Source organism: Pinus tabuliformis, chromosome 4_2, assembly GCF_031772625.1.
Source record: "Pinus tabuliformis cultivar Carrire ecotype Pingquan chromosome 4_2, CPIR1, whole genome shotgun sequence".
Classification (NCBI taxonomy): domain Eukaryota; kingdom Viridiplantae; phylum Streptophyta; class Pinopsida; order Pinales; family Pinaceae; genus Pinus; species Pinus tabuliformis.
In genome coordinates this window covers 759,590,576-759,604,845 of record NC_142304.1, presented here as the reverse complement: position 1 = coordinate 759,604,845, position 14,270 = coordinate 759,590,576, and the positions used below count along the sequence as shown (strand labels likewise).

The following is a 14,270-nucleotide window of genomic DNA, read 5'->3' as shown; positions in this document are numbered from 1 at the left end:
ACTTGGCATTAATATGGTATAACTTTGTTTAAAATATTCCCATCATCATACCTTATTTCTCCTTGTTTTAACTGCACTCCTTGGTTGGCCAAGGAGTTAGCTACCTCATTAAGGTTTCTTCTAATGTGATAAAATTCAATCAGATCGAATTTATCCACCATCAACTTGATTTGATGCAATATTGGAGGAAGAAATTGATCATCATTCTTTCGACATTTTATAACCTGTTGAATCACAATCTTAAAGTCTCCAAAAACTAACAAATGTTGAAGACTTCTAAAGAAAGCCATTTCCAAAACCTGCCACAACGCAAGATACTCCGTCTGCTTATTTGAAGCAACTCCTAAACCCCAAACGAATTGAAACTCTCTTTCTTCATCAAAATAAAAAATAACCCCACCCGCTCGTGCATCTTATATATATAATAACTTTTTACTAATTTAAAAAAAATACATACATTTACCAAACAAATAATCTTATTAAAATATTATGAAAATATTATTTATATTTTTATGTTTTATTATATAAATATAATGTATTTTACCTTTTCTTATTATTTTTTAAAATAATAATATGCATAAACATGTTAATCTAGGTTAGTATTTATTTAAAGAAGATTTTAGCTATCTCACTATCGCTGATTGTGGCTATCTCACAACATGGAGAGTTCATTTTTAGGCCGATAAGCCTTCCTTTGGAACAGACTTTCGTCGTTACTTTGTCTCCTGTGCTGACACGTGGCCTTATGCTCCACCATAAATGATGTCCCACACTTCTTATAGCTTTCTGACATGTGTACACAGATTTCTATTTAACATATGTGCGCACCGCCAGACTTCCAGAACAGTCAGTTCGAATTTTTTATAGGGTTTATTGTTTGATAATGCGCTGTGCTCCAGCTATGACGCAAAAATCCGAGAACCGCTGAACTGAACCACGAGAAGTCTCCTCCTCCTTAACAATATCCCCCACATTCTGCAAATTATTATCCGAGGCGGTGACTCTAGAATCTGGAAAATCCACTATATATTCAACTTTTAGCTTGCAGAGTCCAGTTTTCCGTCCCCTTCGGTTTTACAAGGCTGTCGATCTTCACGACAGGCTCTGGTTAGGGTTTTGAGTTTCTTGGCCTCTTTCGTCTTGAGCTTTATCCGGCCAACACAGCAGACGTCTGGCGAGCCTGGCTCATAAGTCTTGAAATTATTAACGTAGCCACCCTTACTACCAGAAATACGACTATCCCCTAAAGCTTTCTTGTGAATAAAAGAAAATGAGTGTTTCTTGCAGCTTACCAGAAATACGACCACCCCTAAACTTCATTGGGAATGAAGGAAAATGAGGGTTTATTGCAGCCTTTACGGGTGAGCCTGCATCGAATTCTGGCAGCAAAATCTTGACTCCTGCGCACAGAAATGGTATTAGATTCACTTTATGCTGCTGCCGCTGGTTAAACCTAGGATTGTAGTATTTTGTTAGGCATTTTTATTGTTCTGATTATGGATGCTTTTGATTTGAAATTGTATTAGAAAATTAGAAGAATTCCCTGTTCTAAGCGAAACCATGATTAATTGTGGCTATGTGCAGAACTCTCGTGATGTATTATTCATCTTGTTGTCATTGCACCATAAATTATAATGTATGATGCATCGATGTGACTGGGGTGTATTTTGACAGCATAAATTATAATGTTACTTTTTTTATTTATTGTGTATCAGTGATACTGATAAGATGTGAGTGAGGTGTATTTTGAGTGAGGTGTATCAGGTAAATGTTTTTGAACATTACCTGCAGCCTGCTCCCTATTTTGTTCAGAGGCATATTTCTCTGTTTTTCCAGGACACAAATGGGTGCTAGGCGTGCATGACGCGGTACATCCACTCGATGCTCGAACAGCGGAGGCATCAGGTATATTGCCCGCATGAAACTTGCAGAGAAGCATTGACGCTGGATGAGTGCAGGTATTTTCTGCCTGCGGAGATCTTTGAGCAGTGGTCGGCTGTAATGGTGGAGGCAGAAATTCCCAAAGCCCTGAAAGTATACTGCCCCTTTTCCGACTGCTCTGGACTTCTTGTCAAGGAAAGTGTTGGAACCTTGGATGTGGAGGAAGTGGAAATGGCGGAATGCCCCTTCTGCAACAGGTTGTTCTGCGCGCGTTGCAAGGTTCCGTGGCATGCAAATTTACAGTGCTCCGAATTTCAGAGCCTGCCGACCACCGACAAAACTGAAGCGGATTTTCTGCTTCTCAAGCTGGCCGAGGATCATAAGTGGCGCCGCTGTGGAAAGTGCAAATCGATGGTTGAATTGATCTATGGGTGTAATCACATTACTTGCAGGTACGTTTTTTCGTTTATTTTCTGAAATTCTTCGCTTGTCTGTTGAATTCTCAGGTAAAGTAGAGCCCATATAAAGACTTAGGGCTGAGAATTGAACCTGGGCATCTTGTTTATTAAAGAAAACGCTACAAACCGAATAATCGGTTACTGTGCAATCAGGGTTTTTGGGTTCGTAAGTAATCTGTGTTGGTGATGGTCAATGCAGGTGCCAACACGAATTCTGTTACGTTTGTGGCACCTCATGGAGAAATGGAAGCCCTGACTGCAATTGTCCTCGGACAACTGTTGACCGCTTAATACGTTGACTGGTTCATAATCCCAGGAGTTCTGATGATATATATTTTTTGCAATACACGCAGGCTGTAGATGATTTTTACCGGGTAATTACTATGTTAGTGGATTGAGTTTAGATGGTGCTATGGGGATTCTGTGCAACATCCCCAAATATATTGTCTGTATGAATGCACTTCCATGGCAGAGGAGGCAAAGCCTGCTCACGCCATTTGTGCAACAATTAGTTCCTTGTAATGGAGTATTTGGATGGAATATTTTGGTTTGCTGTCAGTAATTAGTGTGCACAGTGCTTTTCTTTACAACCCAGAGGTTACTAATATTCTGTTACAGTCGGTGCTCTGATGGGATATAAATTAGCAACTGAAAGTGACGTGTCTCTGTGTGATGTAGAAATAAAGAGTCGATGTAACGCATAAAGAAATGGTTTTTCTATTAATAACATATTATAATATTTAGGCCGATAGGCCTTCCTTTGGAACAGACTTACATATTATGCGGGGCTATGGTATCCCACATATTTGTTCTATTTATCCCTTTGGCCATAAGCAAACCTATCTCATCTCATAGAACAAGAAAAGAGGTTGTGCTAAAGTGACCTCTTTGTATTGCTAACATGAGAAGAGTATTTCTGTGTGTCTCTCTATTTTCTTCAGCTTAATTTACTTTCTACTAAGACAATGAATCTCAGGGAATTGAAGTGTGCAAAAATAGCATTCATTAACGTGGGGCTATGAAATTTCTGTTTTTAACTGTCAAGGAATTCATCCTGGTCATTTGTTGTCCTTAACATAAATATTTAAGGTAGTGAGCGTCTACATTGTTTGACATGCATACCCATACTGTATTTGGTATTTCTTCCTTGAAATAGAATGGAGATGTTCAATACACTATTGTTTAATGTAACATTTATGCCTTTTATATATTATATATAATTTTGATATTTTCTTATTGGTATCTCCATGCATCTTACAAAGTGGTGAAAAATGTGTCTTACACGGATGATTTTACTGATGTGTCTTTTCTTGATACTGATAATTGATGGCAGATGTTCACACTACCGCCGGAGATGCCAAATAAGGGCTCCGTCTTGTAATGAAGTCTTTGACTGTAGGAATTGTCATAATGAGGCCAAATTATGCTTCTTTTTCTTTACTTCATTCGTAGCTATTTCAAGTTCAATGGTTGTGTTTGGTTTATATACTTGTTAAAATAGAACTATAAAATTACGTCTCTTCTAATTTCATTTGTGAGGGTATAGTATGGTCTGATCTCATATCTGAACAGAATTCAATGGATGTCCATCCACATGACAGACATAATGTACCGCGCCATGAAGTTCGAAAGGTAAGGTTCTATCTTGTTTTCCAATTAGATGTTATTCATTATGATGTTTGTCTTAATGCTCTGAACAATATGTATTCTTTGTAATTTTCTGAAAGTAGATTTTTTTTTTTTTTTTTTCTAAGTAAAACTAAACTATTATATTACAGCAAGAGCAGAGTTACATTGTGCAAAATTACAACAGGGCCGCGGCCCTGTAAAATTTGTCCGAGGACAGACATTAGACACTTGAGAATTCTTGCCAGAATTGCAGAGAACACATGGACAAAGGACACATGGATAGAGACTTATAGCCACATACATGCAGCTGACACATGGACATAGACACTTGCAGTACATTGACACAGAACAGAGATGACATAAAACCGACACCATTACATAGAGACAGAGTGACAGACTCATATGTAACCGCATAGGAAGCTGACTGAGAAAATTCTTGCTGTAGAACCTGGAGTGCGAGCTGGGCGTGTCAATCTTCGTCGGTGGTCTGCGGCTCATCTTCTGCCTTGCAGCGTGGAGGCTGTAGGATAGCTTTGCCACGGTCGCGCGCTCCACGGTTGCTTGGGCCAGCGCCTGAGTCACTTGGGCCAGCGCCTGAGTCACCAACAGGCTCTCTCAGGCTCGCTCCCGGGTCATGAAAGGGTCGCCTCATCTCAACAGCAGGGAATTCCATATCCACCATGGGAACAATCCCAGGAACACGCGGAGGGTTCGCCCGAGGGATGTCATCCTCATCTTCCCAAGGATTACTACAATGCTCAACAGAGACAGTCACAAAGAAGGTGGAATGAGCTAAGGTGCAGGGGAGGCGGTAACGCACCATTGGGTGCTCCGTGTGCCCACAATCCATGCGCGCGGGCTGTTCTCCCATTCTGCTTCTGCTTGGAGGCCGTCCCCTCGGCCTTCTGCAATCAGAGGATTCCTCAATTGAGGAGGAAGTCGAGGTGGCTCTGCCACTGTGCCCACCCCTGCCGCCGCTACCTCTACCCCTTGAACGATGCATACTGGTCTTGTGAGCAGAGCACTCAATACCACAGTGCAACAGCGAAGTCGGCCAAGAAATGCTGCCAGACCAGGTATGAGGATCCCAATTGCCTTGACCAGTGGCAGCAGCGCCTTGACCCTCTTTCTCAATGATTGAGTGAGGGCTGAGACTCTGAGCCTCCGCACCTTCGAACGAAGCAAGAACCGGACTTAACAATGGATGCGGATACGAGCTGAAGCTCCTAGAGCCCTCACCTTCGAACAATGCCAGAGCAGGAGCTGACGGAAGACGCATACAGAGAGGCGTTACCAAATTTCCAGGGGCGCAATTGGCTTGCTTGTGAGCTTGCCAATTGCCCCGCTCTTCCTCTGCAACACACTCACAATCCTCTGCAACACACTCACAATCGCAATCTAAGTTCAGAACCTCCGTCAACCCCGGCGAGAACGAAACAGTTGCAGCAAACAATGGCGTGAGAATGTCTGGGAGAAGGCCGTTATGAAGCGCCATGATGCGCTTCTCAAGAATCGCCTTGATGGTTGACAGGACTCCTCTGTCAACCTTCTTAATTCCCCTCCTTAAATGCTGAAGGGTGGTGGGATGCGAACATGTCCTGCTGTCATGCTTGGCTCGTCCGGGCGGACACCTGCCCTTTGGACGAGCCTTGTGTGTCACTTGGCTAACAATCACCCGCATCCGGGGTCTGAAAGTAGATTTTAAAGATGTAAAGGTTTAACTTTTATTCTTCTCAAAAGATAAATGGTCAATTATCTAGCAAATTTTATCTAACTTGCTGGATTACTATATTGCTTTTGTTTATTTATAGTTATTCTCGTATGTTTGCAGTATATTGCTCTTGTTATTTATAGTTATTCTTGTATGTATGCAGGTTATCTGTTCACATTGTAGAACTGAACAAGATGTAAGAGCTGAGCCTTTTTAATTTTAATAATGTGCAGAAAATTTAGAGGTAAACACTATAATGCTTCTTGAGTTATTTTAAAAATGATTATGCACTGTCATTTTGTAGGTTCAGCAAACCTGCGTTACTTGTGGTGTTTGTATGGGAAAGTACTTCTGTGAAAAATGCAATTTTTTTGATGATGAGGTACGCTTTTAATGCCTTTTCAGGTTTAATAGTTCTGGTTTAGGAAAACAGAGAGTTTCAATCTTACAAAATTATAAAAAGATGGTTTGGATGTATACGCTTTTGGTTCTAATTGTACTTGCCACTTTGGTTTCCAGGACTCAAAACAGCAATACCACTGTGACGGATGTGGAATTTGCAGGTATGCTTTTCTCTTTTTCCTTTGATGTTTCTTGCTCTCTTGTAAAGTAATCTTTCATGCTATTGTGAAATGTATTAGACAACAAGAGGAATCATTCCTTGCATCAAAATCTATTGAGAATAATACACTTTAACCCATCGTACAACCTTTCATCCAGAATTACCCACATGGTAAACACCACTCACTACATAACGAAGTTTCACATATACTTGCTTGCTATTACATTTAGTTTCATATGATTTTATAAACGTTTGGAATCGTTAATTTATTTCGAATATTCAAACAAAATCGTCAAACATATTCATTGTCACTTACAATGTTTCCTTTTTGGACGACAATAGTGTTGGAAATAATACTGAGAGGGGGGGTGAATCAGTATTATCAGATCAATCAAACTTTTTCAATTTCATGCTCAGAAACATATACGCTACTTCAATTAAGTGAACCCGCGTGTACACGCTACTGTGTCTAATGAAACTCGCGTATATCCAGAGATCTTATAATTCAGTTAGCTTAATCTTCAGTAAATGCATCAGATCATTATTAAGCATATTAACAGTAAACAGGTGCAGAATAACAGAACAGAACATCACACAAGAGCCACACACATGAACACCATGATATAAGGTGGAAACCCAATGTGGGTGAAAACCACCTGCTGTAATTCGTCTCTTTCTTCTTTAATAAGAAACTTCTTTTACAATGCACTGGTGCAGTCATTTACCAGCACGCAGGCTGCAACCTGCAGAGGGCTACAACCCTCATAGCTCTTGTACTAGTCGATCCATTTACTAGTACGTAGGTACCAACCCTACAGAAGGCTACAACCTTCATAGCTCTTGTACTAGCCGATCCATTTACTAGTACGTAGGTGCCAACCCTACAGAAGGCTACAACCTTCACTCGTTTTCCAGCTGCTCCTGGAAGGGAGCTACAACCCCCTTGGCTCTTGTACTGGCTGATATGTTTACCAGTACGTAGGTGCCGGCCTACGATCTTCTCGGGACCACGTTTCATACATTTTCATACTGGATCCATGAAACAATCATCATTGTAGAACAACCTGCATCATCAATCACTGAAACACCCAATTCTGAATCACTGTAACCCTGTCAACAACAACCAGACAACATAACAACAACCAGATCCAACTTCATCTTCAAATATCATACTTCACATTGTATACGCTACTTGGATGAACCCAACCTGCGTGTATACGCTCTTTTACCAAATCCAACCCGCGTACATATCTGCAAATTCTAACTTATAACTCTGCAGCTATATCAGACATCAAAAAATACCCAGATCATAATAATAAACATGCGTCAGTAGATCTGATCTATCCACAGGCAAACCATATGAAGATAATCATTCCAAGCCTTGAGATCTCGTTCCATCATTCATCATCCTCCACATGAGTGAAACCTTGGTTCAGATCACCAACCCATAACCAGCACTTGGATCTCACACTTCCTCAGATCTTCATCACTCACACACTCTTGCACCTTGCTTCCATTCATTTGCCTAATGATCTTCTCCTTATATAGCCTTAGGCCCTTTACAATACCACGGTCCAAAACCATAGTAACACAATACCATCAACTTCAAAACTAGGGATCAACACGTCCGTCGAGACGCCATGGTCCAAAACCATAAGCACAACTTCCAAGGACTAACCGCCATGGACCAAAGGTACGTTTTCACATACACGCGTTTTTACTGAAGCCAACCTGCGTGTACACGCGACTTGGGCTTAACAAACCTGCGTGTATGAATTGTCTTGGCCTGCTATACTCAGATCTGTCCTCTGATTAAGTTGCCATCACCTGTACCAACTTCTGAGCATCTGTACCAACCTCTGAGTGAGTTGCCATCAAGGACAACACTTGAATCATAATGCCAACAATCTCCCCCTTTGGACTTGATGGCAACCACCACACCAAGTCACTCTCCCCCTTTGACATCAAGGGCAAAGGGTGGACCAAGATATTCTCTTCTTTGGTATACCCTCTGCTGTCCATACTGCTGTCCATACTCCCCCTGAGTACATGCTGAAATCTCCAAATGTGCTCCCCCTTTGTGTATGCCAAAGTGTACCAATCTATCCATCCTGCTCTTGCTGAATTGTGCTGTTCATGCTCCCCTTGACTGTAGGCAAGATCTGCAAAAGATGTTCTTCAAGAAGAACAAGGACTTATACATCATAGAAGACCTTCCTATCACCAAAAGACTCAATACATACATTCATCACCCAACCTAGTGGGGATATACCAATATTGACTCATCTACCTAACCATGTGGAGATACATTAAGAGTTTACTCATGATAAGACATGAACATTACATCATTCATCCCAGGCATAGTGGGGAAACCAACATAGGCCGTTACATGACCTTGACATCATAAAAGAGATACATGACATAGAGATGAAATATCTAGACCAGGACTTATGAAGGCCACCAGCAGCATCACGATCTGTACCATAAGCATTAGCCTGCAATACCATTCCTTTGATCAAACAGCAAGATGTATCATAGCCTTTATCAACAGCTTCTAACCATAATGCCAACAATGCATTATTTGAAGTATATGCTCCCCCTGAGCCTGTGCCATAAGTATCAAGACATTTCCAGACATCCTCAGCAACCTGTAACTGTTAACCAATAGAACATATACTGGACTGGATCATATCAGACCCCTTTTCTGAGTCTGTCCCCACTGCTTTTTCACAAACTGACATATACGCGACTTTGTAGTGTGAAACTCGCGTATATACGCGGATTTGCTTCATGAAACTTGCGTATTAGAATTAGAACACTGAAGTTCTATGCCTTCAGCTCCCCCTGAGTCTGTTATGTCTGTGCTGTGCTGAGTACCCTGTGCTATGCCACATCTTTCTGGCTGAACTTCCTTCCTCTTCCATATCTTCAAGCATGTTGATGATTTCTTCTTATCATGAGCTTTGTTCCTGCAATCCTTTGCTCTATGTCCAAACTTGTTACATGCATAGCATCTTACATGTTTCATATTCCTCCTATAGCAATCAGCAGCTTTGTGACCAAACATATTGCAAGAAAAGCAATATCCATTAAAGTACCTTGAATGTGATGATCTTTCTGCATGATGGTCTTGAAACCTTCTTTTTCTGCATATGGCTGCAACATGTCCAAGATTATGACATACATAACATTCAACATTATTCATGGGAGGAGTAAAAGATTTTCTTTGAGGAGTCTCTTTCCTTGATTGATGATGAGGTTGACCTTTCATCTCCTTGTAGAGCCTTTCAGATTTTGCATGAGAGATTCTTGTCTTACTTTGTGAACCAGATTCACCTTCAATAGACTTATGAAAACCAAGACCAGTTTTGATAGCAGGGGACCTTTGACTATTAAGAATATCATCCAAGACTTTAGAGCTATCTTGAAATCGTAAAAGCTTATCCTTTTCTTCTAATTTACTTTTCAAGATATTTACCTCAACTTGATGTTGTTCTTCTTTTTCCAGACATTGCTTCTTCAAGGTCTCTTCAGCTTTCCTTCCTTCATCCAACTGATGCCTTAGTTTGAGGATCTCATTCTCTTGCTCTTTATTCAGCGCTAGCAGCATTTGTCGAATTCTGGATTCACATTTCAACAGATCTTCTAATTTGATGATTTCTTCTTTGAGGGCATTCTCCTTTTTGCTAGGTAGATCTTGCTGATCTATGGTTTGATCTGATACTTCATTTGTTTGTCCATCTTCATTCTGAGGTGATTCAGGATCTGAATTCTTACTTCCACTCAACGGCAGGTTGTCATTGTTCCTTTGAGCTGTCTTCTTCTTCTGACGTGCTTTCTTCCCCATTGTTCTACGAATCTCCTTCAAGCGATCAAGCTTCTCTGAAGGACCCGGCTCCGATACCAATTGTTGGAAATAATACTGAGAGGGGGGGTGAATCAGTATTATCAGATCAATCAAACTTTTTCAATTTCATGCTCAGAAACATATACGCTACTTCAATTAAGTGAACCCGCGTGTACACGCTACTGTGTCTAATGAAACTCGCGTATATCCAGAGATCTTATAATTCAGTTAGCTTAATCTTCAGTAAATGCATCAGATCATTATTAAGCATATTAACAGTAAACAGGTGCAGAATAACAGAACAGAACATCACACAAGAGCCACACACATGAACACCATGATATAAGGTGGAAACCCAATGTGGGTGAAAACCACCTGCTGCAATTCGTCTCTTTCTTCTTTAATAAGAAACTTCTTTTACAATGCACTGGTGCAGTCATTTACCAGCACGCAGGCTGCAACCTGCAGAGGGCTACAACCCTCATAGCTCTTGTACTAGTCGATCCATTTACTAGTACGTAGGTACCAACCCTACAGAAGGCTACAACCTTCATAGCTCTTGTACTAGCCGATCCATTTACTAGTACGTAGGTGCCAACCCTACAGAAGGCTACAACCTTCACTCGTTTTCCAGCTGCTCCTGGAAGGGAGCTACAACCCCCTTGGCTCTTGTACTGGCTGATATGTTTACCAGTACGTAGGTGCCGGCCTACGATCTTCCCGGGACCACGTTTCATACATTTTCATACTGGATCCATGAAACAATCATCATTGTAGAACAACCTGCATCATCAATCACTGAAACACCCAATTCTGAATCACTGTAACCCTGTCAACAACAACCAGACAACATAACAACAACCAGATCCAACTTCATCTTCAAATATCATACTTCACATTGTATACGCTACTTGGATGAACCCAACCTGCGTGTATACGCTCTTTTACCAAATCCAACCCGCGTACATATCTGCAAATTCTAACTTATAACTCTGCAGCTATATCAGACATCAAAACATACCCAGATCATAATAATAAACATGCGTCAGTAGATCTGATCTATCCACAGGCAAACCATACGAAGATAATCATTCCAAGCCTTGAGATCTCATTCCATCATTCATCATCCTCCACATGAGTGAAACCTTGGTTCAGATCACCAACCCATAACCAGCACTTGGATCTCACACTTCCTCAGATCTTCATCACTCACACACTCTTGCACCTTGCTTCCATTCATTTGCCTAATGATCTTCTCCTTATATAGCCTTAGGCCCTTTACAATACCACGGTCCAAAACCATAGTAACACAATACCATCAACTTCAAAACTAGGGATCAACACGTCCGTCGAGACGCCATGGTCCAAAACCATAGGCACAACTTCCAAGGACTAACCGCCATGGACCAAAGGTACGTTTTCACATACACGCATTTTTACTGAAGCCAACCTGCGTGTACACGCGACTTGGGCTTAACAAACCTGCGTGTATGAATTGTCTTGGCCTGCTATACTCAGATCTGTCCTCTGATTAAGTTGCCATCACCTGTACCAACTTCTGAGCATCTGTACCAACCTCTGAGTGAGTTGCCATCAAGGACAACACTTGAATCATAATGCCAACAAATAGGTATGAATACATGCTACCTACGAAGGTTGTACGAGTGTTGCGAAGAAATTCAGCAACAAGAACTTACGCTTCAAGATATGCAGACAAGGATCCTGCCACAACAATCAATGCCACTTTACCGTTTGCGCCCAGCCATCAAGTTGTTAAAAAAAATAAGGCAAATACTTAAGATGACAATTCACATTCATGAAAGGGACGCACACAGGCAAATGCGCCATCAATTGCAGGAACAGCTCGCACAATATGGCACCACAATAAACACTCACTGGTGTTGCCGATGCCATGGCCCATCATGCATATATGATTAGCTGCACATGCTCAAACACATCTCTACATAATAGAATGCTTTTATTGTACATATGTTTAGAAGCCAACAAATACTTTCATTGTATATATGTTTAGTTATATCTTTCCAAACACATCTCCATGTCTAGAGTGACTTGTCCCTGTCGACTTCAGGATCTTCAGATTATTACGGAAGTTGAGCATTTTAGCTCTGGACCAAACTCTGTTGTTTTGTTCTCGTTCTGTCAAGATCTATTTATGCAAATCATGGAATTACAGAGTTTTGTATGACTGTGAATGTAATCAGTAAATTGGTTGGGCATTCTCTTTTCCTTGTAGTATACATATATGAACTTTGGTATTTTATGGCTAAACATTTGGCTTGAAATAGTTCTGCAACCATCTCTTGCATGTTCGGCATGTAAATAATTCCATTTCTGAAATCACAAATGAATCTTGTCCGTGCAACAAATATGCATACAGTTTTTAGACAACAATGCCATTTCTTCCTCATCATGTTGACAATCCATTTTTCTCATAGATTTAATAGAGTCTTCTTATGTGTTCTATATGTTTTTAGGAAGATATTCTGTAGACATGAAATATCTGTATAATCAATTTCTAAATGAATTAATGAAATTTAATTCAGAAAACTGTTATATGATGTTTTCTCAGCTTCTCTAGCCCGAGTCTGTGAATGTCGAAGAGCATCCAATAAGTCTGACTTCCTGGTATAATCAGCTTCCAGATATTCTGTTTCTCCATCGGAGCTGGTTAACCTGCGATTGTATCTGCCAAACAATAATGACTAGCTTGAGCCACCAAGAAAATAAGAATAAATTACCAATACCCAGATTTATTAGCAAGAAGCCTTTGTCAATGACACCTTCATGTTATGGTTATCACTATATCTTTAATGCAGGGTTCTCCATGTATTGCATGTTTATAAACTCTCTAAGACTCAAAAGGAACTGAAAATTGTATGGCAACCCAGAATATTTAAAAAAGTGGACATTGAATGGATGTGCCAATATAGTTTGCCAATTTATCATGGACTTTTGTTCACGTTCTGTGAAAGAGATTTTTTGTAAATATACATATTAGCTTTTGCAAAGAACAAGAATTACAAAGACAAAAATGCCCCTGCTTATCAAGTATATTTTACGCACCTTTGAAAAATAGTATTTTATGAGACATCATGGGGCAACCAAACTCACCTAATGATTCTCTCTCGGTAATCAGTGGAGGATGATTTATGGGCAACTTCTGATTCGGTGGCTTCTGAAGTTGAGGGTGAATGGCCATAAAGTAACAAGGAGTTCAAGCCCTTCTCTTCTTGATATGGAGATTTGAACCTGCCAACAGAAGTTGAAAAAACTGCATCTTTGGATTTAGACATGTCCATCTCTTTAAATTTGTCACTGCTTTTAAAAGGTGCACTCCCGTGCCAGATCACAATTTTGCAAGCTCCCTTTGATCAGCTCTACACCACCTAATTCCACCCTTCTCATAAGATTTTGCATTTGTACAGTTCAGATAGTGGTTTATGGAACCTTCAAGCCCAGTACCATCCATCAACTTATCCATTGTCCATGCCTGATCTTGACAACCATCAACAGCTGAAGCTGTATGATCTTTACTTCCATTCACTTTCTTGACTTTGTTAAAGGCAGAGTTTTCCTCATTCACTTCCCGTGGGCAGCATGTATCATTTTTGCTTTGTCCACATGTTTGTCCATTGGAACAATTACTCAAATCTGAGTCTGTACATGCAGGTAATTGAGCTTCAGTGATGCTCAATTTCCTACTGTACAAAGAGTCACAACCAAAATTGATCTTCCCTTGAAAGTCAGGCTGAAATTGTAACCACCATTTCTCATCCAGTGAGAGGCTTGGATTCATCTTGATCCAACTAGCTCTGTAATCAGATATTGCACCAACGGGAAATTATATTTGAAAGCAAACGGGTTCTGAACCACCAACTATAATCTATCTGCAATAGTGCAAAGCATATCAAAGAAAAGAATTCCATTGAAGGTCACTCTCCCTCTCTCTCTCTCTATATATATAGTTCAATGGGTTGGTGCCAGTATTGCCAGGACATTATTAGTACTCCAACAGACTGTGGAAGTCCCAAGTTTGATTCCCACAAAGTCAGGCATGCTTAGAATGGGGAAAAGTGTCTGGGAGTATCCTAGCGATTTATTTCCGATGATGTGTGTACGTGTGCAAATAATAGAAATAAAACAAAGAATTATAACACATAA

General features: G+C 40.5%; 2 protein-coding genes and 1 pseudogene across 4 annotated transcripts; 2 read left to right on the top strand and 1 right to left on the bottom strand.

Annotated features, from left to right (window-relative positions):
- Positions 1–854: 854 nt before the first annotated feature.
- Positions 855–2,691, top strand: LOC149171819 (E3 ubiquitin-protein ligase RSL1-like). Of its 2 annotated transcripts, none has more exons than XM_089424125.1 (3): positions 855–1,415; positions 1,837–2,333; positions 2,539–2,691. In XM_089424125.1, exons 2-3 carry the CDS (start codon positions 1,861–1,863, stop codon positions 2,636–2,638), a joined length of 573 nt encoding a protein of 190 aa, XP_089280251.1. In that variant the 5' UTR covers positions 855–1,415; positions 1,837–1,860; the 3' UTR covers positions 2,639–2,691. The 2 variants fall into 2 exon arrangements, with proteins under 2 accessions (XP_089280251.1, XP_089280249.1); XM_089424123.1 differs by having other exon boundaries at positions 1,716–2,333.
- Positions 2,692–2,743: 52 nt separating this feature from the next.
- Positions 2,744–12,021, top strand: LOC149171818 (E3 ubiquitin-protein ligase MIEL1-like). The gene is made up of 5 exons (XM_089424126.1): positions 2,744–3,971; positions 5,843–5,875; positions 5,984–6,061; positions 6,199–6,242; positions 11,719–12,021. The coding sequence occupies exons 1-5, from the start codon at positions 3,918–3,920 to the stop codon at positions 11,885–11,887; spliced, it is 378 nt and encodes a 125-aa protein (XP_089280252.1). The 5' UTR covers positions 2,744–3,917; the 3' UTR covers positions 11,888–12,021.
- A 607-nt stretch (positions 12,022–12,628) lies between these two features.
- Positions 12,629–14,019, bottom strand: LOC149171817 (uncharacterized; annotated as a pseudogene). The gene is made up of 2 exons (XR_016259029.1): positions 13,221–14,019; positions 12,629–12,794 (listed from the first exon to the last, which is right to left on the bottom strand). The product of XR_016259029.1 is annotated as an uncharacterized LOC149171817 (transcript).
- Between the last annotated feature and the right edge of the window lie 251 nt (positions 14,020–14,270).